The sequence below is a fragment of the Saccopteryx leptura genome, chromosome 1 (genome assembly GCF_036850995.1).
Source record: "Saccopteryx leptura isolate mSacLep1 chromosome 1, mSacLep1_pri_phased_curated, whole genome shotgun sequence".
Classification (NCBI taxonomy): Eukaryota; Metazoa; Chordata; class Mammalia; order Chiroptera; family Emballonuridae; genus Saccopteryx; species Saccopteryx leptura.
This window is the reverse complement of record NC_089503.1, coordinates 50,377,421-50,405,256: the sequence shown is the minus strand read 5'-3', so window position 1 is coordinate 50,405,256 and position 27,836 is coordinate 50,377,421. Positions and strand designations below refer to the sequence as shown.

At 41.0% G+C, this 27,836-nt stretch overlaps 1 protein-coding gene across 1 annotated transcript in view; it reads left to right on the top strand.

The window, feature by feature from the left end:
* The window catches only part of SWAP70 (switching B cell complex subunit SWAP70), a 97,808-nt gene that overhangs the window by 49,686 nt on the left and 20,286 nt on the right, over positions 1 to 27,836 (top strand). The window contains exons 3-7 of the mRNA XM_066365934.1: positions 3,987 to 4,160; positions 16,168 to 16,395; positions 19,565 to 19,711; positions 21,096 to 21,204; positions 24,603 to 24,784. Of these exons, the coding sequence (XP_066222031.1) occupies positions 3,987 to 4,160; positions 16,168 to 16,395; positions 19,565 to 19,711; positions 21,096 to 21,204; positions 24,603 to 24,784 (840 nt within the window). The remainder of the gene's footprint in view (positions 1 to 3,986; positions 4,161 to 16,167; positions 16,396 to 19,564; positions 19,712 to 21,095; positions 21,205 to 24,602; positions 24,785 to 27,836) is intronic.

The following is a 27,836-nucleotide window of genomic DNA, read 5'->3' as shown; positions in this document are numbered from 1 at the left end:
AGAGAAAGGAAGGGGGGAGAAGTGGGAAGCATCAACTCATAGTAGTTGCTTCCCGTATGTGTCTTTACCAGGCAAGCCCAGGGTTTTGAACCAGTGACTTCAATGTTCCAGTTTGACACTTTATCCACTGTTCTACCACAAGTCAGGGTATATTACTTTTTTAAGTGAGAAGAGGGGAGATAGACAGACTCCTGCATGTGCCCTGACTGGGATCCCCCTGACAACCCCGTCTGAGGCCAGTGCTCAGACCAACTGAGCTATCCTCAGTGCCTGGGGCTGAAGCTTGAACCAGTTGAGCCACTGGCTTTGAGAGGGGAAGAGAGATAGATGGGGGAGAAGGAGAGAAGCAGATGATTACTTCTCACGTGTGTCCTGACCGGGGATCGAACCTAGGATGTTCGTACACTGGGCCAACTCTCTATCCACTAAGCCAACTGGCAAGGGCCCAAAATATGGCTTTTAAAATGCAGGTTGTGTGTTGCTCCTGTCTACTCTTTTAATACAGATAACTCTTAATGAATTATAAGGCTTTTCATGATCTGGTCTTCATCTACCTTTCTAGCCTCATTTTTCACTGTGCCCCATGCAGTGGACACTTGCCATTTTCTGTCTAGTTTCTGAGCTCTTTTCTTAAAAAAAAAAAAAATTATTTTATTAATTTTAATGGGGTGACATTGATAAATCAGGGTACATATGTTCAGAGAAAACATCTCCAGATTATTTTGACATTTGATTATGTTGCATACCCCTCACCCAAAGTCAAATTGTCTTCCCTCACTTTCTATCTGGTTTTCTTTGTGCCCCTCCCCTCCCCCCAACCCCTCCGAGCCTCATTTTTATGTCCCATTTATGTATGGAATCATATAATTCTTAGTTTTTTCTGATTTACTTATTTCGCTCAGTATAATATTATCAAGGTCCATTCATGTTGTTGTAAATGATCCAATGTCATCATTTCTTATGGCTGAGTAGTATTCCATAGTATATATGTACCAAAGCTTTTTAATCCACTCGTCCACTGACGGACACTTGGGCTGTTTCCAGATCTTCGCTATTGTGAACAATGCTGCCATAAACATGGGGGTGCATTTCTCCTTTTGGAACAGTGCTATGGTGTTCTTAGGGTATATTCCTAAAAGTGGGATAGCTGGTCTTATCTTTGTGAAATTCCACAGTGTCTTGGTGGCAACAGGACCTGTCTCGCATCTGAGACATAGAGAAGTTCAGGTACTCATTTTCCCTGTTCCCTGACAGCTAGAGTGAAGGAATGTGACTCAGGTTCAGCCAATGGGATTTTGAATCTGCATCTGGGTCACTGGCAACAGTGATGGCCTCATGGTGGCCTTGTGGTGGAGACATCGTCGCAATGGCAGTGGTGTCTCCACCACGCTGTTCCTAGGAGTATTTATTGCCACGGTGCCTTGCCTAGCTTGATCACAGCTTAGTTTCAGAGCCAAGATTTTCCAGTACTTGTGTTGGATCTTTGAGGTTACCCATTGTTTTTTCAATAAATTCCTTTTCTGTTTAAAGGAACTCAAGATAGTTTCTGTTATTTGCAGTTATAAAGGGCCTCAATTCATTACCACTCTCTAGCACCAGGGGCTTAATTCACATTAGACTTTCGGCAGTTCTTCCAAACTGACCATGTTGTCTCCTCTCCACTGTCACAAACCAGTGCAACTAGAATTTTCAGGTCCCAAGCGAGAATCGTGCGGAATTAAGAAAATAGACTTAAAAAATTAAAGAATTAAAAGATGGGGTCGGGAGAGCTCTGCAGTTACTGCTAGCAGAAACAGACTGCCCTAGCAGAAAAATAATGGCCGCCCCCAAAAAACCACATCTTTCTTTATTTATAGGGCAAAGTGGGACATTAGCAAATCAATAAGATCTTTTCTGATTACAGTTTCCAAGGCAACCCAAGAATTCTACCAAGTGCAGAAAACCCTCACCATACATTAACATACACAAAGAAGCCAGTCTTTCTGGGGAACATGGGGGGCAGGACAAGCATCACAGCTAACATGGAGGTGTGTGGAAGGGCTTACTTAGCCTTTTGCAACTTAATCAGGCAAGTGAGGTGGGGGGTTGGGCAGCAGCCAGTTCCCAGTACCTCTGTCACCCAGAAATCCAAACTCTAAAAACCCTGTTGTTTTTCGGTCCCCGACACTCCCCCTCTGGGCTTTTTTTATATTCTGTCTACCTGGGACACTCTGGGACACTCTTCACTCCATTCTTGAACTGTTTGACTCCTGATGGTCCTTTAGGACTCATCTCTGTTGTCATGTCACACTTTCTGCAAGTCTTCCCCAAATTCTTTTTTTTAACTTTTTTATTTTATTGATTTTTTTAGAGAGAGAGAAAAACATTGATTTGTTGTCCCACTTATCCACTTAATTATACATCCATTAGTTGATTCCTTTTTTTTTTTTTTTTTTTTTTTTTTTTTTGTATTTTTCTGAAGTTGGAAAAGGGGAGGCAGTCAGACAGACTCCCGCATGCGCCCCACCGGGATCCACCCGGCACGCCCACCAGGGGGCGATGCTCTGCCCATCTGGGGCGTTGCTCTGTTGCATCCAGAGCCATTCTAGCGCCTGAGGCAAAGGCCATAGAGCCATCCCCAGCACTCGGGCCAACTTTGCTCCAATGGAGCCTTGGCTGCGGAAGGGGAAGAGAGAGACAGAGAGGAAGGAGAGGGGGAGGGGTAGAGAAGCAGATGGGCGCCTCTCCTGTGTGCCCTGGCCGGAAATCGAACCCGGGATCCTGCACGCCAGGCCGATGCTCTACCACTGAGCCAACCAGCCAGGGCCCCATTAGTTGATTCTTGTATGTGCCCTGACTGGGGAACCCACAACCTTGGTGTATCCAGACTAAACAACTGGCTACCCAGCCGGGACTCTTTTTACAATTCTTTTTTGTTTGTTTTTTTTTAAGAGAGGGAGAGAGGAAAGAGAGTGAGAAACATCAACTCGTAGTTGCTTCACTTTAGTTGTTCATTGGTTGCTTCTTGCACATGCTAAGCCAGTGACCCCTTGCTCAAGCCACAACCTTGGATTTAGGCAGCAACCTTGGGGTCATGTCCATGATCCTGTAGTCAAGCTGGGAACCTCAGTGTTCTGGGTCAAGGCTCCATCCACTGTACCGCCACCTGTTAGCCTCTTCCCTCAATTCTTATCCTTGTTGTTCCCACAGAACCTTCTGTTTATATCTATTCTATTCAATAGTAGTTATCACACTATATTGTAATTGTCTTGACATTCCCTGGAGACATGGGCTAGTATTATATTAAGTATCTTTACATTGTACCTGGCAAGATAATAATTACCATTTAAATTTTATCTGTTGAATTAGTGAAAAACTATTGAATATACACTATTACATTAAAATTTATCTATTTGTATATCTGTTTTCTCTAGTAAACTGTGAATGTTCTAAGAGGAGAGACCAAGTTCTTTATCTTTATATTCTTATTTTGTAGCAAAATACTTGGCTCAAGTGTAGATGCTGTGAGAATGTTGAATGCATGATTGAATGACTGAATGGCAAAGCTGTCTTTTAGAATTTCAGTTGAACTGTTTTACCCCCAAAAAAGTATCTTCTTTGACTCTATAGGTAAAATGAGGTTTCTGCATGCGGGTCTTGAGTAATTGACATTCTCAACTCCTCTGTCCCAGGATTGGTAGTGTATTTAGAAGATAATGTGTACATATGAAAACAGTAACTATTTGACAAGTCAATATTTTATATGCCAATTGAGTGATGTGGACAGATGCTGCTTCAGTGTCAGGCTAAATGTAACATTCTTAATTCAGGCTTTGAAAGTACGATACCTAAGCATACATGTAGAAACTGGTTACTGGTTAATTGGATTGGTTCAAATGGAAGCCTATAGTAGCCTTTGTCCTTCTCTTGTACTTGGCTTATGATATTACTTATGATATTACTTATTTTGGACTGGTTCATTAAAATTTTTCCTCATTCATTTTTAGGTCCAAGACAACTTTGACAAGATTGAATTCAATAGGATGTGTTGGACCCTCTGTGTCAAGAAAAACCTCACAAAAAGTCCCCTGCTTATTACGGAAGAAGATACATTTAAAGTATGGGTTATTTTCAACTTTTTATCTGAGGACAAGTATCCATTAATTATTGTGCCAGAAGAGGTAAGGTGTGGCTCTGGGCCATCTTTGCATTTAATAGCTCTAAGTTGGAAGTATTTGTGTTAAGGCAGTGTAGATTTGGAAGGAGATCCTGGCTAGTCTTTTTGGATGAGAGGCAAAACAACTTGAATACAAAAAAGTCCAAAACTTAAGTGATTGGGGTCATGTAATATCCCCGGAGATTTGCAGACAGGGTGTGACTCTTCTTCTCTAAATTGCTATAATTATAGATGAATCCATCCTCACGTCCAAAGAATATTTATTCAGTACAAGTCATTACCGTAAGACTGGCCGAGTGGTGCTATATGCAGAAACACATAGGATCGAGTATATTTTCAGGGCTGTTTTATATAAGAAAATACTATCATTTCAGCATCCAGGATGATGACTTTTCACTGTATTTGCCAAAGTAAATGAAAAAGGACATTTGCTTGTTTTGTTCTGGGTTCTTTTTCCAAACCTTCCAAAGGAAAACAAACAGAGGAGTAAGGTTCTGTGCTACCTTACTGCCCTAAAAAAATTATACCTGTAATACATGCTTATGACAGTAGTAAATTTAGAAACTCCTCATAAGATGTAAAATTAAAATCAGCTGTAGTCCTCCCCTTAAAAACAAGTCATCTGTAGTACCTTAACCTTGGACAAATTATGTAACCTCTTGGGTTCTAATTTCCTCACTTAATAGAACAGAGCTTATAACTATGTTAACTCTAAGGTTAATTTATGTTAACTCTAAGGAGAATCTATGTTAACTCTAAGGAGATTCTGCATTTGAAAGATTTAGCTCAGTGCCCAGCATGTAATGTGTACTCACTCAGTAAATGTGTTAACTTCTATGACTACTATTATTGCATCAATTTTTTGCACAATAGTCTGCATATTTCTTGAGGATAAATTTCTAGCAGTAAAATTCTGAGTCCTAAAAAATGTGTACTTTCAAGGTATTAGATGACTAAGGCAGAGTGGTCCTTCACCTAAAAAATGTATACTTTCAAGGTATTAGATGGCTAAGGCAGAGTGGTCCTTCACAGAGGCCGTACCAATGTATACACCTTCCATTAGTAGTGGAGAGTGTTCTTTATTGGGTATCCTGCCAATACAGAGTCTAGACTGTGATTTCTGTGATCCTTGTTTATGTTAGGAAACTCTTTAAATCTTTACACTACATTACTTTATTTAATATCAGCAAGCATTTATTGACTACCAACAGTAAGTGAGGCACCAAGAGGAATACAAAGTGAGAAAGATTGTTTCCTGCCTTCAAGGAATTTGCAGTCTACTGGAGGAAACAAAATAAATCAAATGTAATTCAAGGCACAACCTGTTAGGAGAAGATACAGATACCATGTAATAAGGTGACCAACTTTTTTACAATGAAAAGGAGGACAAAAATAAATTGAAGAAAACAATATCGTAAATAAAAGAAACATTTTATTCATTGCAACAATAATACACTATAATAGGATAAATGCATAATAAAAACATTTGTAATATTTTATATTGTAATTATGCTTACATGCCTATTAATTTTTAATAATAATTGTAAGAAAAAAGTACTCATTTAGATACAAATACGTCACATCACACACAATGGATTGATTCTGCATCAATTGAATATGGACATTTACAGATTTGTCTTCCAATATCAAAAAGGAAGACATGTAGGAGAATACTTTTTGAGGGAGGACAGAACTTAACAAAAGAAAGACTGTTCTCCTTAAAGGAGACGATTGGTCCCCTTACATGTAACCACAGGGAAGAAAGAGATTTATCCCAGCTCTGGGGAAGTAAGGGAACAAACAGGGAGGCTTTCTAAGAGAGGCAACACAGTGTAGTAATTCTTTTTTTTTATGTGGGGGAGGGGACAGACAGAAAGGGAGAGAGATGAGCCTGACCTGTGGTGGCGCAGTGGATAAAGTGTCGACCTGGAAATGCTGAGGTCGCCGGTTCGAAACCCTGGGCTTGCCTGGTCAAGACACATATGGGAGTTGATGCTTCCAGCTTCTCCCCCCTTCTCTCTCTCTCTCTTTCTCTCTCTCTCTCTCTCCTCCCTCTCTCCCTCTCTGTCTCTCTCTCTCCCCCTTTCTCTCTCCTCTCTAAAATGAATAAAAAATTTTTTTTTAAAATAAACAATAAACCTTTAAAAAAAAAAAAGAAAGGGAGAGAGATGAGAAGCATCAACTCACAGGTGTGGCTTGTTAGTTTTTCATTGATTGCTTTCTCATATGTGCCTTGACTGGGGGGCTACAGCAGAGCGAGTGACCCCTTGCTTAAGCCAGCGACCTTGGGCTCAAGCTAGTGACGTTGGGCTCAAGCCAGTGACCTTTGGGCTCAAGCCAGTGGCCATGAGGTTATGTCTCTGATCCCACACTCAAGCCGGCAACCCTGTGCTCAAGCTGGTGAGCCCACACTCAAGCCAGCAACCTCAGTGTTTCGAACCTGGGTCCTCGGTGTCCCAGGCTGACTCTTTATCCACTGTGCCAACTCCTGGCAACTCCTGGTCAGGCTACAATGTAGTAGTTAAACACAGAGTCTCGAAGGGCCAGAGAGTAAACACTTAAGGCACGGGGCTTTTTGGGCCATACTGCGTTTGCCGCAGGTACTCAGCTCCGCTGTGAAAGCAGGAAAGCAGCCAGAGGCACTATATTGCTGTGCTTCAATGAAATGGATGTTGAAATTTGAATTTCATATAATTTCCATGAGTCATGAAATCTTACTGTGTTTGATTTTTTAAAAATTCCCCAACCACCTAACAAGGTAAAAACTATTCTTGATTATGGATTTATAAAAACATGTTGTATGCCAAATTTGGCTGCTGAGCTAGATTTGACTCATGGGCCATAATTTGTTGCTGCTCCCTGATTAAGAGCAGGGATCTGGAGTCAGATTTCTTGGATTTGAATTCTGGCTCTTTCACTATTCACTGGATGAATGACTTTGGGAAATTGTCTTAATTTCTTTTATAAAATAAGGCCCAGCTATAAAATAGGACTAAGGCTAGTATTCACCCCCTACTATACTGTGAAGATCAAATAAGAAGCATGCCTGACCCTTAGTGCTCATTAAGTGTTAGCTATTATATATATTTATGGGGAAAGCAGTACTTGTGCTGGGTCTTAAAAGATGGGAAGAGTTTTGACTAGTAGAGAAGGCAGAGAAGAATTCTGGGTGGAAGAAACAGTGAGTAAGGTTGTAGGAGGCAGGAAGCAAAGGGCATGTTCTGAGATGACTGAAGAATACTTACTTGGAAACACCAGACTGGCCTAGCCACCAGGTGTGGAGGCAGTGCAGACTAGCACTATACTGGCCACCCCAGGGAGGAGCCAGAAGGAAGACACTGCTGCCACCAGAGGGTGGGTGTTGCACCTGTGCCAAGGAACACCTCTGGCCCTCACAGTGGGGATGCCCAGGAGCTCAGATCTTATTGCAGCTATTCCCGTTACCAAGGAGAGTTCTCTCTGGTACCCACTTCCCAATTGGGATGCTGCATCTAACTGGTAGGGCCTAGATCAGGTGCCATAAGCTAGCTGCAAAGGAGGCTGGGAAAGGGTACAATTGTAATTTTAGCTCCGTAGGGAATTCCGCAGACACAGACGGGTTAGATGCTGGGCAGTCAGAAAGATGACACATATCCTTTTCACGTGAAACATGATGGCTGTGAAGAAGAGTGATGGTAGATGACGCTGAAAAGAATTTTAACTTTATCTTGTAGGCAGTGGGGAGCTGATAATTTTTGAGCAAGAGAGTGACAGGTAAATAGATGAAATATGGAGAGATGGGAGATGAGAAGTTAGGAGAAGGTAAGTGGCATTGAGGACTGTAGTACAGTAATGTCAGTGAGAATAGAGTAGAAACCCAGACAGAAAGGACCTGGGAGGTATAAGACCAAGCTCATAGTGCCTTACTGTGTGGAAATATAGACAAGTTTCAGGCCTGGACAGTTGGGAGGTAATTAGTGTAGTTGTTTAAAGCATAGTCTTCCTAAAGAAATCAGACTGCCTGATTTGAATTCTGAGTCTATCACTTTTTAGCTATGTGATCTTGAACAAATTAGTTAATCTATCTGGGTTTCCCCATCTTTAAAATTGGGATAACTACTTTCTTCATTGGACACTTTTGAGAATTAAAATATTTGATGTACGTGAAGCATTTAATATTATGTCTGGTCCCAATGTAAGTACTCTCTAAACAGTGTGTGTATGTGAGAGAGAGAGAGAGAGAGAGAGAGAGAGAGAATGACAGGATGATGAACAGATTAGGGAAACAATGTATGATGATGTGTTTGGCACATATGGCATTTTAGGTGGAACATTCTTGTGGAGCTATTGTGTGTTCAACTGAAGTGCACATCTGGAGCACGTGAGAGGTCAGGGCTGGAGACAGATGGGAGCATGTGAGTAGGTTAGATCAGGTAGGAAGAGAACTAGTACGAGAAAAGAGGCTGAGGGCAGAATGTTGGGACCATTTCTACAGCAGGAAGAGGAAGTAGATTTGGTAAAGGAAGCTGCATTAAATAGTGAGGTGAGAGAACTGGGAGAGTGTAGAAAAAGTTTTAAGCAGCAGAAAAGTAGTTACTGGCATTTGCTGCTACAGAAAAATTAGTGATGAGTGGGACGCTGTCCTTGGATTTAGCAATTAGGTAGTCATTGGTAATCAAGGAGAAGGCAGATTCACAGTAGTGGTAGGATAGTTTCTCAATGCTTTATAACCATAATGATGTAATTGTGTGTGGCTGTTAAAGAGGAAATAAAAAGTAACACATGCTGTGGAATTTTTGTCCACAAAAATTGTCTAGCATAACATACTGAAGGGGATAGAATATTTATAGGTGTAGAAGGAGATACACCAATGCTATTTTAAGAGCCTAGCTGCTGCTTGGAAGAATAATGCTATTAAAATCTCCAGTATCATCTTTTTAAGGCATTTTGTAGTTATACTTAGTGTTCTAAATTTATTTGTGTTTTCCTTGGGACTGGAGGAGGGGTGCGTCTCTTACCTGTGATGTTTTGGTTCTTTGCATTACTAAAATATTCATGGTGGACATGAAAGTGACCTTGCCCTGATTTCAGAATTTAGACATTAATGAGTAAGGAGACTTACCATATTCCTTGAGGCAGCACTTAATTGATGTGAAGCACTTGTTATTGGCTTTAAATCATCACAGGCTGTGAAGGGGGCCAGTCCACATCAGCTTCCTGACAGCTCTGCTTAAGAAGCTCAAAAGATTTGTTCCCCAGGTGTCTCCTAGAACTGGGACCCACATGAGCTTTGATGTATACCATGACTATCCTTTCTGCACCCCACAGACGGCCAGAACTCCACAGCATGCTTACCTTTATCTGTGCTGGCTCACTGGAATGTCATGGTCCTCTTTGCAAACAAATGAATCTCATTTCAGAAGGAAACAGCCTCTCTTTGACTTGATAGAATAGTCAGGCAGCATATTTCGTCATGTTATCGTTTGGACTTACTGGTACTCAGTGTTTTGATATCCTTAACCCCCTCAGTGTTTCTCCTAGTTAAAAGTAGAATTAGCCTGGCCTGTGGTGGTGCAGTGGATAGAGTGTCAACCTGGAGCACTGAGATTGCCTGTTCGAAACCCCTGGCTTGCCTGGTCAAGGCACATATGACAAGCAACCAATGAACAGCTGGAGTGAAGCAACTACTTCTCATCCCCCACTCCCTGTAAAATCAATAAATAAAATCTTAAAAAATAAAAAAGTAGAATTAGAGTTAGTTTTATAGATTATTCTTCTGTGGCCAGGAGCACTTGTGTGGGGAAAGAAGGGATCACTGGGACAGATTTACGTGAAATTGCTTTGTCTGGCTGCTGAGCCAGCTTCCTGAGGTTTAAAATACAGCCTTGTGTTTATTGAGCTCTCTGCACATCTGTTCTTTGCCTGAGCACTGCAAACTCGAGGTCACAGTGTCATATGGAAAACACTAGAGTCATACTATTTCAGAAGGTCACCACTTGTTCTTAGGTTTTGCTTGCTTCCTATAATACTTTAGTAACATTTAAACAACTACTATATTTTGAACTAGTTTTAGACTTAGAGATTTTAACAAAATTTAATGTGAAAACAGATGTATTTAAAACATAAACTTTGAAATATGTCTTTGTCATGAGTATATAATAAGTTTAATTGTAAGTTTACCAACAGTTTTTGGGCTTTATACATTTAAAGTAATTTTGTTATGTTTCCAATAATCTACCTACTAGAATGATCATTTGCATTTTAAATCTAAAATGTTTTTAGGTAGGATTTTACTCTCCAGTTTCAATTAATGCTATATAAGTAACAGTGGTAGTTCTATAAATAACATAGGAGGTATAAATAAGTTTGCTTTTGACTTAGTTTTCCATCACCCAGAAAGTAATGTCAAGAATATTGAATAAATATTCAAATGACTTATTACATAAAAGTCAAGAAATGGTATGTCCCCATTTGAGATGGTTCTGTAATTTTTGTCAAATGCTCTTCTTGGAAATATGTGTATCTATAAAGTATAGTTTTTACATTGTATTCATTTCCCACAGAGCCAAGAACAAAACAGGATATGTCTGTTGTGGGCTTATTTGGAAGAGTCGCCTTGAAATAAATGTCAAACCTGAAATAGTTGTAAGAGACCCTCTGTGAAATAAAACCTGAATTGTTGTGAAGCCAGTAGAGGCCCTTTTAAATGATGACGGGGAAAGAACTTTTAACAAAATAAATGTTGGAGCCAAAGGCATTGAAAATCAGATGCAGCTTAAAAGTTTATTCTTTGTTATTTTTGGTGAAACTTGCTTGGAAAGAGGAAGTAAGCTGCTTCCTGAAACTGAATGAGCTCTTAGAATTGATGCAGGGCACTCAAGACTAACACAGCAGCACGTGATTTATTATTTAGTATAATTGAATAGTTGAGACTGGTAATGCTTGTTTCTCCTTGGCCCAGTGTGATTATTTAAGAGGTCCTTAAGTTACCTTGGTTATGATAAGTAAATGATTGTGTTGAAAGTCCGCAGGAAATGAATTAGATTAGTTGTTGTCTGGCACCATGACTGGCAATGCTGAGCAGATGCTGGGTGCTGATGACCAACCGAGAAGGTTTGGGAGGGCACCTTCAGAACAGTCCCAGGTAAACCTGGGAAACTGCTTTAGAGCTGACTTTGTTAGTAATAGGTACTTTCTGTTAGGTTCAGGTGCAGGGCCCCTTATCAAAACCTCAGCCAGGAGGAATTTTAAGTGATTTGACTGTAGGGCAGTTCCTGTAGCTCTCCTCCCAACACTTAATCTGAATACACTGTTGCTTAGTGATCAACCATCACCCTACCCAGGACTCCTGTCAAGGCTAACCACCTGGCTAACGTATCACTAACCCTATAAAGGCTTGAATCCCCAGACACTCAAGGCTGATGCCACTAGAGTCTCAGCCCATCTGTTTGCAGATGCATAAATAAATTTCTTATGAAACTCATCAGGCCTTGTGCATGCATCACTCCTTTGGCAACCCAACACTTTCCAGGTTACACATGTTATAAAACAGCGGTTCTCAACCTGTGGGTCGTGTCCCCGGCGAGGGTCGAACGACCAAAACACAGGGGTCGCCTAAAGCCATCGGAAATTCCGAACCCCTGTGTTTTGGTCGTTCGACCCTCGCAGGGGTCGCAACCCACAGGTTGAGAACCGCTATTATAAAAGGTCATATGATATGCAAGAAGAACTAAAGCTCAGAGTATGAGGGGCTTGGGCTTATTCACAGGGGCAGGTGAGGAAGAGCTGAGGTGGAGTTCCCTGACTTGGCACAAATACAGAGGGTCAGTTGGACACACCATCTTGCCATACCCACTTTTCGTCATACACCTGGCTGGATGCATATGTTTACCTTGGCCTTACTACTAAAACTTCTAGCTGTGTCTTTACTACACTTTGTGTGTGTGTGTGTGACAGAGACAGAGAGAGACACAGAGAGGGACAGATAGGGACAGACAGACAGGAAAGGAGAGAGATGAGAAGCATCAGTTTGTTGTTGTGGCACCTTAGTTGTTCATTGATTGCTTTCTCATATGTGCCTTGACCAGGGGGCTATAGCAGAGTGAGTGACCCCTTGCTCAAGCCAGTGACCTTGGGCTCAAGCTGGTAAGCCTTGCTCAAACCAGATGAGCCCGTTCTCAAGCCGGTGACCTTGGGGTTTCGAACCTGGGTCCACTGCATCCCAGTCCAATGCCCTATCCACTGTGCCACCGCCTGGTCAGGCTGTCTTTTCTGCATTTACTCCTTGTTGTGGTCAGGCAGCCTGGGCCTCTTTGCTGCCTTTGGGGGATTGAATTTCTGTACATGTTAATGCCTCTAAGTTATTTTACCATGAACAATTATTTATTTTAATGTTCTTTTTGACTTTCTTTTTCTCTCGCTTTCCTTCAGTCCTTCTTGCCTTTATATTTTTTCCTGTCTTTTTTTTCTGTCTCATTCTCTCCTTCTGTCTTCCCTTTTTTTTTCTCTTAACCATTCTCTTTCTTTCTTCCACTGACTATTCCTGTTACTTCTATTTAAGAGCCAAGAAAATAATATATGATACACATAACAGATGATAAGCTTCCAGCCACAGAAGAAAAGACCTAAGTGTGTGTTTTGTTTGTTTGTTTATTTATTTATTTTTGTTTTTGTGTTTTGAGAGAGAGAGAGAGACAGACAGACAGGAAGGGAGAGAGACGAGAAGCATCAGCTTGTAGTTGTGGCTTTCTTAGTTGTTCATTGATTACTCCTCATATATTCCCTGTCTGGGGGATCCAGCTGAGCCAGTGACCCCTTCCTCAAGACAGCACCCTTGGGCTCGAGCCAGCAACTACAGATGGGATCATGTTGATGATCCAATGCTTGGTGATCCCGCTCCCAAGCCAGATGAGCCCACTCTCAAGCTGTTAACTGTGGTGTTTCGAACCTGGGTCCTCAGTGGACCAGGTCAACTCTCTATCTTCTGCGCCACCACAGGTCAGGCTCATAAATGCTTTCTTAAGTGTAATTTAAATGGTGGAATAATATCCACTTAGTACAGAAGGGAAGTAACATTGGTGGAATACCTGGTGTGCCAGGCATTGTGCAGAATGACCCATATTTGTTTCACTTTATCCCCATAGTTGTTTTATATGATGAGTGTTATGCATATTTCATTGATGAGAAAATTGAGGCTTAGCTTAATTTAGTTCAGTTTAACAAACACTGATTGAGCTCTACTACATTCTAGGTACCATGCTGAGTTCTGGGGATTCAAAGATGAGTGGGCCATGGTCCTTCCTAGAAGGAATTCATAAAATTGTGGGAAAGCAAATTAGTAAAGAGATCATTTTAATTCAGTATGCTAAGTGTAGTGAGTGACATAGAAGAACACCTGACCTGGGTTAGGGTTGGTTAGAGCAGGTTTGCTAGAGTGGTGCTTCTCACACTTTAATGTGCATGTGGAAGTTCCTGGGGTTCTTGTTAAAAGGCAGATTCTCAATTTTGGGTCTTTAGTGGGATCTGGAATAGGCTTCCAAATGCTGCTGGTGCTAGACCACACGTCTTACCTTGAGTAGGAACACCCTAGGTGGTGTAGGACTTGAGCAAATACCAGTTAGCCAGGTAGAGAAATGGATGAAGGTACCCCAGGCAGAGAGGACAGCATGGGAGAAGGCATAGAAGCATAGAAAGTGTGTTATGTGGGTAAACCACTTAGACTCTATGGCAAGTGTGGGCAAACGATGGCTCACTGGCTGAATCTAGCCCACGGTCTATTTTTGTATTGTCTATGTACTACAAATAGTTTTTATGTTTTTAAAAGGTTGTAAAAAGGAACAAAACCCAAAACAAAGAACATATAATGATGGAGATGCACAAAGCCTGAAATATTTACTATCCAGACCTTTATAAAACAAGCTGGGGACTCCAGTGGGTGGTATCGGTGTTACTGGTGGAGTGTAGAACCTGCCGTGGGCATAGTGGAAAACATGTTAGAGACGGTGGGTTGGGGGCTGACCAGCAAGGGTGCAGAGGAGCTCAGTCTTTATCCTTGAAGTGACAGGGACCCAGGGCAGGGTGTAAAGATGGGAGCCACAGGCTCAGGTTTTGTCTTAGAAAAATTTCTCTGGCAGAATATAGATAGAAGGGGGTGATACTGGAGGCCAGGGTGCCAACCAGGAGACTTGAACAAAGGTAGATTGGGTAGGGGGAGATGGAGTCAATAACTCTCTTGGTTTTTTTATTCTCTTGACTGCTACCTATAGGAAGAGGAACTTTTTTTTATTATTATTGATTTTTTTCTTGATTTTAATTTATTGTGTTTACATAGATTCTAGTGTTGCCCCAAATGCATCCCCCCTCCCCCCGTATTCCCCTCAACATCTCTCTTTCCCCCCTCCCCATACCGCCCTCCCCCCTTCCCTTCAGGTTTATCCCATCCTATCAGGAAGATGAACGTTTTATTACATGACCCATCACACATAGGTACATGCACACACAAAGCAAAACTTGTCAAAAACCAGTATTTGTCTTGATTGTGGATAAACTTAAATATTTCTTTTCATTAAAGAAAACGTTGGTTACTACCCACTAAATTGATTTCATATTGGGTCATACCTGCAGTTTGAGAAAACACTGATCTAGGGAGGTGAGCACAGTAGGATTTTGTCACTGATTTGATGTGAGGGAGTGGGGAACGAGGCTCCTGCCATGGTGAATAGTATTGCTCCTGAGCAAAATCAGTACTAGACAGGGAAGCCATTTGGAAGGTAAGGTGAGCCATTCCTTTTTGGACATGTTGATTTGAGAGCATTGTAAGATACCCAGGCTTTCCAGAACATAACATATCAATTTCTCATTCAGTATTACTACTTCACTGTTTTGTTTAACTGTTATTATTTAAATAGTAGCAGTTCCTATTGTTTTTCCACATAAAGTCATGTGTTTCAGAATTTAATAAGCTCTTCCCAGCCCAAGCTAGGAATTCAACATTGTTTACGACATTGTCATGCTCTAACAGGAGGAGGCAGCATGAATTTAAAATGATTGGCTTATAAGGAGAATTTGTAAATTGGGGAGTAATTTGCTTATTTAATTTGATGCTTGCCTATTAGTACAGTAAGATTAATATTCTGATGTATGGAAATATTTATCCAAGAGAGTAATCAGATCACATTAATTTGTTTATAGTAGTATATGTGTGCAGTTTGATTTAGTTATGGATACAAATATATTAGGTCTACCGGAAAGTTCTGTCCGTTTTTGGAATAAAACAAAATACAAATTTTTCTTACCGTCAACAAACTTTATTAAATAATATAATTGCCATTATTATTAATGATTTCTTACCAGCATGAGGGCAATTTGTATATCCCATTTTTGAAAAATGTTTTATCTTTTGATGCAAAAAATTGAACCAGTGCTCGTTTGATATCTTCTTCATTTTTGAATTTTTTGCCCTTCAAAAAATTTTGTAAGGACAAAAACAAGTGATAGAGTGTGCTAAGTCCGGGGAATATGGTGGATGCAACAGACATGCTTCTGTAGCATTTCTTCCTTGTTGAAATTCATAAAAATTACAGTGGCGTAAATGAACTTTATCAGTAGCCATGGGTACACTATCACTTCACACATAAGACTAACGTGAATCAACTTTGTTTTAGTTAATTTGCTACGTCAGTATGTATACATTAAGTGATAAAAATAGAGAGGCATACATGCACCAAATAAACATGTGCTTACATGTCGAAACTTGTTGTGATAGAAACGGACAGAACTTTCCGGTAGACCATATACTATTAGAGGGTCATCAGTTTTTGATTCCTTTACTTATTCTTGGTTAACATAGAACCAGTGGTGTTGTTCCATATGCCCCTCCCTGACAGTATCAGGATCTTCTAAAAATTCACTGTTGGAACTGTAAAAGAATATTTTTAAAGTGTCCTTACCAGTGTAAATAATATAGGTACATACCTAAGTTAAAAAGTTATTATTTTTTCACTGGGAAATAATTTTTAAATTTCTTTATATAGATCGAATACCTGCTTAAGAAACTGACAGAAGCTATGGGAGGAAGTTGGCAGCAGGAACAATTTGAACATTATAAAGTCAACTTTGATGACGGCAAAGATGGCCTTTCTGTGTGGGAGCTGATTGAGCTTATTGGAAATGGACAGTTTAGCAAAGGCATGGATCGGCAGACGGTGTCGATGGCAATTAATGAAGTCTTTAATGAATTTATATTAGATGTGTTGAAACAGGTAAGAGTCCAATACCACTGTCTTTCTTCTCACCCTTAGAATTTGACGTGTTTGAAATAAAACACATTTTCACCAGAAAGATGAATGTAAGTCATTTATACTTAGACACTAATTTAGAGCAGGAATACAATTTCTTATTTTTTTCAGGCTTTCATTTTAAAGAATTATTGGTTAAGCATTGGGAAGTTGCTATTTTGAAAGACCTGTTCAAATGATCACATTTCCAAACTATTTTTCCCCCAAACTATTTTTAAAGTACTTTCATGTCGCGTGTACATCCATACTTACTGATTTGAAAGGACCCGGAGGCATATTGTTCAGAGGAAGAAAACAGGTGGTTGAACAGCAGGTGTCTTGTAACCCTTTTGTGAGTGTGCTGTGTGTGTATAGAGCCGTGGGGAAGAATGCTCACTGCAGTGTTACAGTGACTGCTGCTGGGTTGTGGAATTTCTTTAAATTTTATTTCCTTCTTTATTCCTTATTATTGGACTTACTATTATATATGTATCTATATGTGAATTTATGTATATGATTATATATTATTTTTATAAAATCAGAAAAATACCCATATTTTTGGAAGAAAAATCCTTTGTATAACAAAATTGCATTTATCTTACTAGGTTATGATGTTTGTTTTCTCAGCACCTGCAAAGCAACTGGTATACATATGGGAAGCTTAATGCTTGTTAAATGGAATTTATATATTGTTAGTGGATCTTTCAAATTTCTTACATTATTGTATTGCATAATAACTCCAGTTTGGGGATTTCCTTACTTTGGTCCTTTTTCTCCCCCCAGTAGGTGATATTGTGATATGGTTGTTTTTGCTCTTTTTTTTCCTGGTGGAGCCCATCAATAAACAATAATTGAGGCTTAATTTGTACAGGTTTTTCTTCAAAGAGGTCTGAGACATGATCTTTGTGCAAAGAGGACTTCTAAACCCACCAGAATGACAGGATATAGGACTAAGATGAATTTCAATATGAGATAGCTTTTATTGATTTATTATTATTATTATTTCTTTATTCTTCTTTACAACTGAGAGGAGGGGAGATAGAGAGACAGACTCCCACATGTGCTCTGACTGGGATCCAGTTGGCAACCCCCATTTGGGGCCAATGCTCTGCCCATCTGGGGCCATGCTCGCAACTGAGCTATTTTTATCACCTGAGACAGAGGCTTCCCTCAGTGCCCAGAGCTGATGCACTCAAGCCAGTCGAGCCGGAGCTGCATGAGGAGAAGAGAGAAAGAGAGAGAGAAAGGGGGAAGGGGGAGGGGTGGTGAAGCAAATGGTCGCTTCTCCTGTGTGCCCTGATTGGGAATGGAACCTGGGATTTCCACACGCTGGGCCAATGCTCTATCACTGAGCCAGCTGGCCAAGGTATTATTATTTCTTTTAATTAAAAATGTTTTTGATTGATTTTAGAGAAAGAGGAAGGGAGAGAGTCAGAAACATCGATCACTTCCTATATGTGCCCTGACCAAGGATTGAACTGGCAACTTTGCTAATCCAGAGGATACTATAACCAACTGAGCTGTTTGGGTAGGGTGATATGAGATAGCTAAAAAAAAAAATTTTTTTTTAAATTACAGTTTACTTTCAATATTATTTTGTATAAGTTTCAGGTGTATAGCATAGTGGATAGACAATCATATACTTCACAAAGTATCTGCCCTTAGATTTCCATTGCCCACCTGGCGCCATACATAGTTATTACAATATTATTGAATGTATTCCTTGTGCTGTACTTTACATCCCTTGACTATTTTGTAACTGCCAACTGTACTTCTTACTCCCTTCACCCGTTTCTCCCAGCCCGCCAACCCTCTTCCCCTCTGGCAACCACCAGCCTGTGTCTGTGAACCTGTTTCAGTTTCCTTTGTAGTATGAGATAGCTTTTGCTTAAATGTCCAAGAATTAGGAAACTGAACAAGTAATATGATTAGAACTTAGTAATAACTAAATGATGCACGGCTGAGCTAATATCATATATTAGCTATGTATGTTCTACCGTAGGCTATCAGCACCAGTACATTTAATATATATTATTTTATTTTTTGATTGCAGTTTGCATTCAGCACTATTTTGTGTTAGTTTTGGGTGTACAGCACAGCAGATAGACACTCATATACTTTACAAAGTGTTTCTTCCTGTGATAATTTAAGTGCCTACCTGCTACCATGCCTAGAAATTACGGTACAACATTGTTAACTATATTTCCTATACTTTACCTGACATCCTCGTGTCTATTTTCTCACTACCAGTTAGTACATCTTAATCCCTTCATGTTTTTTCACCCTGCGCCTGTAAGTTTAATATTTAAATGTCAGCTATTCTTGAACAACCTTGAAGGGCTATACTAATGTGTAAAAATTTTAATTATACACTTTTGAGCCTGATATATGAGAAGGAAGTACAGACTTGTAAGTATGAGCATAGAAGCCAGGATCCTAACTATTGATTCAGTTCTTTTTCTGCTTGTTTGGAGCAGAGTTCATCCTCCAGAATAGTGTGAAGTCAGGTGGTAAGGTAGGTTGATACCAGAAGGTGATTGGTTGAGAAGATAATACTTAGCCAAGTTGACACCTTTAAGCATTTTCATTGATTGAGGTTTAAATTTACTGAGAATCACTGTGAAGGTGTGTGTGTTTGTGTGTATGAAATGGATAAGCCTGAATAGTATAATGAATTCCATATACCCATCACCCAGTCCCAGTAGTTACCAACACGTTGAATCCTACCCTGCTTTTATCTCTCCTGCATTATCTTGAGACAAATCTCAGCCATTTTGCTCTATCTATAAATATTTCAGTAAGTATCCCTAAAAGATAAGGAATTTAAAAAAACCACAGTGCTGTTAATATCAGGGATTCTAAAGTCCACTACCTATCTAGCTTTGCAGGGAAGGGAGGGGTTGTCTCTGAGTGTCTAAAATTCTGTATACTGTATACTTGTCTGCATGTGCTTATGTGAATTTGACTGGGAATGGTATCTCTGGTCTTCATAGATCCTCAAAGGCTTCAGGATCCACAAAGGGCAAGAACATTGTTATTTATATATTCAGGCCGAAATATCAGATCATAGAATAGGCAAGAATATCAAGGAAGAGAGATACAAGCTCTTACAAATAAAAGGACAGCCATTTATATCAGATTTACTCTCTCGTAGGGTTACATGATGAAAAAAGGCCATAGACGGAAAAACTGGACCGAACGCTGGTTTGTACTAAAACCCAACATAATTTCTTACTATGTGAGTGAGGATATGAAAGATAAGAAAGGAGACATTCCCTTGGATGAGAACTGCTATGTAGAGGTGAGAGTCTACTATTACTGCTTTCTGGTGCTGCCCCCTGCTGCTCAAGTACTTTTTATCTTTCTTACAGACTTGAAAGTCTTAGAATAATCTTAAAACTTACATTTTCAAGGTAATAGAGGCATAAAGTTGCAATAATTTCCAAACTAAAAATTAAAGAAACCAGACAAATTTTTTTTCTAATGTGAATTTGTTTTCTGCCTTATACTTGTGAAAAAAGTATAGGGATTAAATCGCATTTGTTTGTACATTTAAGGAATCATTTATTGAGTAAAATAGTCATAAAAAAGAGAGAAAATAAAGCAAAACAAATTTCAGTAATACAGTGTTTGAAATTATAAATACACCAGAAAATCTGGGACATTTTGAGTACAGTGAATAAAACTGAAGAAGCTATGAGCATTACCTTACAGTATTTTGAGTGACTTTCAGGACACTTTATTCATAACGGTTTATTCTGTAAAACAGTGAGGTCCTCAAGAGCTTACATTTTTGAGTATTTATATCTGGACTATTACCAAGTCTGTGTTTGTTGAAGAACATTTAAAAATAACTGATCTTACTCATAAACAATCATGTATTTGGATGGATGAGATGGAATGGTGGCTATATTAGTGTCCTGTGATGTGTAAGGCCCACTAAGGGGTCTTCTTAGATTCAACTCAACCTGGAGCATAAGAAGATTACTATAGGCCATACCAGCCTCTTTATAAGAATAGAGGTCAGGAACCACAGCTCGCCAATAACAATATCCGGGTACAAGGAGAGGAAAGCACATCTCAGGCAGGAATGGGAATCACCCTGGCTTAGGAGCCTCATAGTTTATGGGAGTGAGTGTTTGTAGTTACTTCATGGCTATGTCTTCCAGAGTTCCTGTAAGAGATGTGCTCAGGTGTGAGACACTGCTTAGGAAAGCCCAAAGCCTGGCATCCCTATCAGGTGTTGATGGTTCTCCCAGTCTGGATGTAGTATATTAATTAGGGTCATCATTCCCTTAAGTAATATTGCCTAAGGCAGTGGTCGGCAAACTCATTAGTCAACGGAGCCAAATATCAACAGTACAACGATTGAAATTTCTTCTGAGAGCCAAGTTTTTTAAACTTAAACTATGTAGGTAGGTACATTCCTTATCGAGGTAGCGCCCGCACGTGGTATTTTGTGGAAGAGCCACACTCAAGGGGCCAAAGAGCCGCAGGTGGCTCCCGAGCTGCTGTTTGCTGACCAGGAGCCTGAGGGATAGAATTAGTAAATCAATAATATGCATTTGTATATATTTTTCAGTGACATTGAATTTCAGCCAGATTTGTATAAATGATTAAGATTGAATTTAATTTAAATACTTAAAAAGAGAATCTTAAAGAGCTAATTTTGCTTTCTGTTTTAGTCTTTGCCTGACAAGGATGGAAAGAAATGCCTTTTTCTTATAAAATGTTTTGATAAGACCTTTGAGATCAGTGCTTCAGATAAGAAGAAGAAACAGGAGTGGATCCAGGGTAAGATCATTTTTACTTACTTATTTATTTTTTTAGTGAGAGAGAGAGTGAGAGACAGGCACAGACAGACAGGAAGGGAGAGAGTGTAAAGCATCAACCCATAGTTGTGGCACTTTAGTGATTCATTGATTGATTTCTCATGAGCTTTGACCTGGGGGCTATAGCAGAGCAAGTGACCCTTTCGGCTCAAGCCAGTAAACTTGGGCTTTAAGCCAACGACCTTTGGGCTCAAGCCAGTGACCATGGGGTCATATCTATGATCTTGTGCTCAAGCCAGCAACCTCAGGGTTTCGAACCTGGGTCCCCAGCGTCCCAGACTGATGCTCTATCCACTCTGTCACCACCTGGTCAGACAGGGTAAGAATAATTTTTATTATTTGACACGCTATAACTTGAAAGCTTTGACTTTTTTATATTTGAATCTCATTAAAGATACTAAGGCATTGTTTTCTCATTGCCTATAGTTATTTCTGGATGTAACATGGTAGCCAAAAGAAAAATGAATCAGGAGGAGTTTCCAAATTTTTAATCAATTTCATTTTCATAATGATCTTGTGAGAAAATTGTAAACTGCACATTTTGAGGGTTTTTTACACCTATTATTTGAAGTGTATGGAATTTCCCTTTTTACAACTGTGAAGAATTTTAAAGTGGCCATCTTGACTTTTGAGTAGTATATAAAACAGAAGAGGAATAATGGAATAGCTTTTCAGTAATTGTTAAGATCTGTTATTTCCACAAGAAATAACATTAGTTTCAAATAACTATCTCAAGAACACAAACTTAACTTAAAAACTTTTTTTTTTTTTTTTTTTTTTTTTACAGAGACAGAGAGAGTCAGAGAGAGGGATAGACAGGGACAGACAGACGGGAACGGAGAGATGAGAAGCATCAATCATTAGTTTTTCATTGTGCATTGCGACACCTTAGTTGTTCATTGATTGCTTTCTCATATGTGCCTTGACCATGGGCCTTCAGCAGACCGAGTAACCCCTTGCTGGAGCCAGCGACCTTGGGTCCAAGCTGGTGAGTTTTTCTCAAACCAGATGAGCCCGCGCTCAAGCTGGCGACCTCGGGGTCTCGAACCTGGGTCCTTCTGCATCCCAGTCTGACGCTCTATCCACTGTGCCACCGCCTGGTCAGGCAAAAAAGCTTTTGAAGTATTATTCCAAAACTTTTAAAGAATGAGACACTATATTTAGATTTTATTTCAATCATGAGGGGATTCTGAATATGATGTTCTTAGATTAGGTATATTCCTGGGACCCAATGGGTTACTTTTTTTTAGGTTTTTTTTTTTGTGCATTGGCCCAAAGAAATGCATAAGCAGGAGTTTGTAGTATAGAAAGAACAGTTTAATATTGACCAATACGGAGGTGGGAGCTAATGCTAAAAACCCAATTCCCTGATGGCGTGTAGGTTACAGATTATACAGGGCAGAATCATAAGTTTTTGTGGGTTAGGGTTGCAGGGTCATGCTGGGAGCTGATTGGTCAGAGGTGAGGTGAGGGCAATGAATCCTTTCTTCAGGTCCTGAGGACAGTTCTGAGGTCTGCTCCAGAGTCCCCTGTCTGGTCTCATAAGAAAGTAGTCAGGGGGATGTTTCGCTTTAGGGTTCAGGAGCTGAAACATAACTTAGGTCCAGATGTTATCTTTAGCCTGCCATAGGTCCAGACCTTGTGATCATGAGCCAGGTCTAGGCTGTCATCTGCTGTCTTGGGGGTAGCTGATTATCTCGGGGAAAGGCTAGATCTCTGAGTAGTGTGTATATAGAGAGATATAATTTCTAGAGCTAGAATTTAAAACTAAATTTAATCAAAGTCACAGGGACCCTTACTTTCAGATAAAAAAAAAAGTATTATGTTAAAATTGTGGTCATTTTTGATGCGGTTTAAGAGTTTGAGGCATGCACAGCTAGGTTGGAATCTTTTTTCCTAAGTCACTGGGTTATGACTTCTGTGGCCGCTTTCCTCTTCTGTGGAATGGAAACGATATAGGACCTACCTCTCGGGAGTTGTGAGGGCTCAGAAATAAATTATGAAGGTATACTTGCATATTTCATTTTATTTTATTTTTTAAATTTGTTTTAGATTTTATTTATTGATTTTTGGAGAGAGAGAGAGAGAGAGAGAGAGAAAGAGGGGAGAGAAGCAGGAAGCATCTACTCGTAGTAGTTGCTTCCTGTATGTGCCTTGTCCGGGCAATCCTGGGGATTTGAACCGGCGACCTCATAGTTCTAGGTCGACGCTTTACCACTGCACCACCACAGGTCAGGCCACTACTTGCATATTTTAAAATGACACATCATTGCAGAAATATCTGTAATAGATTGCAAACAACCTAAATGTCCATTAATTGGGAATGGTTGACTAAATGATGGTGTACCAACAGTGCAGCACTGTGCCATGCTCTGTATAGTGCTTTGTGGGCTGATACAGACAGCTTTCCAGGGTAAAATAAGTGAAATAAAAAACAAGGCTCAGAAAAGTGTATTGCTCCATTGTTCATTGCAAAAAAAGGGTGCTCACAAACAGGGAATATTTCAAAATGAATATGAAGCTATAAAATATCCCCTAATGTTTGTGAGTAGTATATACACGTAATTGATTTGTATCTGCACTGTACGAAGAATGAAAATACCTCAGGAGAGATGCACAAGAAACTTGTTAGCATTAGTAGCGAGAGGAGGGCGGCACCCAGTATTTGGGGATAGGACTAGGACAGAGACCTCTGCCATGTCCTTTCGTGCTTCTGAATTTGAACAATGGGGAAGTATTAGCTATTCAGAAAATTAACTTTATATTGAAATAATCAGGAAAGAAATCAGATTTTATATAAAAATCAGATAATGAATGTAAAGAGTATATAGATAGCATGTATGCAATAAATGGTAGCTACTGTTATCCTCTCAGGAAGGGGGGTGTAGCGTTTAGAAAGAGGGTTTCAAAAGGCACAGTTGTCAGGCTGGCTGAACACAGCAGGCAGCAAATCAGATGTCAGAACTTTGGGTCTCAGCCCTTACTGTCTTAATCCTCTGTAGCCTTTTGAGAAGTATGGAAGAAGGGCGTTGAAAGTGTTTTATTTTTTGAAAGTGCTGTTTTAAAATTTTCAAATGTGTGGTACTCCCAAATCAAGTGTCTATTTGAACACAGTTATGCAATTTAGGAATTTTGGAATTCTGAAGCTGGACGTGACTTTAGAGACCATCCCTCTCATGTTAGAGATGAGGAAACTGATGCTGCAAGAGACGGTGTGACTTGCTCAAGGTCGTGCGGCCGCTCAGCGGCAGAATCCGAATCTACACGGGGTCTCCGGTTTTCTTCCCACTGTGCCGTTTGCATGTTAGGCTTACAGAAAATAAAGGGTATTTCCTGTTTTTTCTCCTATGCCTTTCACAGCCATTCATTCCACTATCCATCTGTTGAAGCTGGGCAGCCCCCCACCGCACAAAGAAGCCCGCCAGCGTCGGAAAGAGCTCCGGAAGAAGCTGCTGGCCGAGCAGGAGGAGCTGGAGCGACAGATGAAGGAGCTGCAGGCTGCCAACGAAAACAAGCAGCGGGAGCTGGAGACCGTGCGGAAGGTGGGGCCCGGGGCGGGGCCCGGGGTGGGGCCCGGGGCGGGGCCCGGGGCGCCGCGGGCTGCCGGGCAGGGAGGGCCGTTTGCATCACGGAGGCCACAGCCACCTTACTTTCCAGCTTTGGTTTTACCGAAACCAAAACTGTCCTCAGTCCAGGTTCCTAAGATCGTTTGTCTAACGTGGCTCAGATTATAAAAGTATTTTGACAATTCTTTGTGAGTCTACTCAGAGGGCGTCAGCATAAAGTCCAGCATTTCCATGGGATGCAAAGACAGAGCCCCTACAGGAAGGTGGGGCCTTACACCACATTCCTCGAGAACTGTCCTCAAGACCAGGTTCCTGCAGTTTTAGGGAGATTCTGTCAGCGAACTGTGTTCTCCAGAGATGTATCTACACCACGTGAGACACCCTGGTTTTCCCAGCCCTGGCAGTCTGAGGGTCTCAGGGCAGCAAGGACATTCATTGGCCAGGAAAGCATATTTATACTGAATTGTTGTAAAGTAACTAAATCCACAAATCCGGTGTTCGTAGAGGCACGTAGTCCAAATAAGTTTTTGAAAAGTTTGATTAAAGGAGGAAATTTATTAAATATGCCGGCCGTATATGGCTGACACAGGGCAACAGACCCAAATTATGCAGACCCCAAAACAGTTCAGGGGCTGTTTATATACTCCTAATTATACATGGGAGGGGAGAAAACCTGACATCACGCCAAAAGTTTATACCTTTTGTTTAGAGATACATACATTAATTATATTGTTTCAGGAGGGGAGGGGTAGTTTCCATAGAGACAGATACCTGTAAATGGTTCATTAGTATAAGAAAAGATTTTAATTTAATCTTTTCTTCATGTATCTGGCTAGCTATTCACCCCTCCTCCCATAGGTATGGGGGAAGGTCAGAGAATCTAAGTCTCCTTCCTCTTCTGCATTTACAACACAATGCCATTGGCCATCTTAGTTTTGATGCTAATCACACAAGCATAGAAATCACACTTACAAAATCTTTCTGCATGCCTAGCCCAAATTAATAAAATGTTCTTTAAATTTCCTGTAAAGCCAGCAGGCAGGGCCGGGGCCACTATCACAGCAGCCTTCTGGCCCATGCAGGTTCGCATTGGATTCGGACAGTCGGTAAAGAAACAGCGGAGCCAAAAACTGGTGGGCCATAGCCTTTAATCCTACCTTGCACCCGGCGGGCAAGTAAAAATACACACTGGGCTCCAAAACCCAGTCACACTCAGTGCTCACAAAGCCACTGACTTATCCGAGTTTCCTAGAATCAAAGGTTTCTAGCTCACCAGCCTTCTTCTCCTCAGTTCCCCATCTTCTTCCTTATCCCAGATACAAACTCTACACAAACTGGCATCTCACTCAGCACTCCGCCATCTTGGCTGCTTCTCCTGGCCTCCTCCACGTGGCCTCCTTCCGCTGCTGGCTCTACTCTCTCCTCACTCTCATGCTAACCTCAGGAACCAAGAAGCAAGTCCCGTTTTGCCCCCATTTTATAGTGTAGCTTCACAACCTTTAATCCAATATACAAAGTAGGGAAGTCTCCAACCCAAAGTCACCTTCTGAGGCATGATTGGATTGCACCACCCCACATCAAAAAGGGTAGGAAAGGCTTAATCCCAAAACCAAGCCCCAGGCTACAAGGATTCCGCCTGCCTTTAGCCCACCCCAACACACATTAATATCACCTGGGCGACGGCTTCCTCGTGTTATCTTTAACAAAGTGAGCATAATACATTTTATCTGCCCAACATTTCCTAAGATATTTAAATATTAATTCTGTGGCTTTTGGCACTTTACAACAGAATGAGCACTGTTGGTCAAATAAGTTTGTAAATATATATGTTTGCTCGCTTGTGACTTATATTGGGTGTGGGGGACAGGCTATAAGCAGGCCAGGTCGTTGTAGCTTAAGGTTTGGTTTTAGGACTAAGCTTTTCCCCACACCCTTGACTGATTGTATGATCTGGGTGGTGCACTCTCATGAGGAATCCAGTTATGCCTTGGATAAGTGACTTTGTATCAGAGACTTCCTTGTTTGTATATTGGATTAGGGGTTTTTGGTTTTCTACACTATAAAGTGGGACAGACCAGGAGCTGGCTCACCCAGTTCCTGCTATCACGATTGCAGGGGCTTCCCTGATCCCTTGCCCTTCATGGGAAAAGCTGGTTTTCTGCTTTTCCCTTGTCTTCTTTTGTGGTTTGCCTGTCTTGGTGAGACACCAATAAATAGGATGGCCCACCATCCTCCGACTCCGCCGTTTCTCTACCATCTGCCCGAATCCAATGGGAACCTGCATGGGCCAGGCGGCTGCTTTGATAGTGACAGCCATGGTTCCTGGCCTTACAAGCACTGTTGAATTTTGTCAGAGAAAGATGAGCAATTTTATTCCCGTAAGGACAGCAAGGTCACTTTTGGTGACCTGGGCAGAGTTGGTTGCTTTTTTAGATTTCCCTCCTTAACTTCCCATCTTTACTCCTGAGGACCTTGCAAGACCCTCAATGTCAAATTGTGGGTTTTACTTTCCGTTTGGAGTCAAAGAAACGGTCCGGATCATTTCTCCTTCCGTCTGAGGGCCAGGCAGCCAGGCACCTAGGCTGCACAGGGACGTCGCGAGCCTGCACTGGGAAACCTTGCTCCTTGATTATATCATGGTTTGGGGGGAAGTAGTGCCCAGTGTGTGGGCATCATCTTTACCTGGTGTTGGAATCCACGGGAGTCCGAACGACCAGAGTAACAGGCTTTATTGAAAGGAAGAAAGGAACCCTGCTGGGCACTTCTCCCGGGGAGAAGAACGCTGGTTACAGACTAGGGGCGAGTTATATAGTGTTTGGGAGAGCCTGAGGGGATACTGAGGCAAAAGTCCTGGTGTGAAGCCAGGAGCCGGCATCGTGGCCATTCACATGCAGGTTCCCATTGGATTCGGACAGTCGGTAAAGAAACAGCGGAGCCAAAAACTGGTGGGCCATAGCCTTTAATCCTACCTTGCACCCGGCGGGCAAGTAAAAATACACACTGGGCTCCAAAACCCAGTCACACTCAG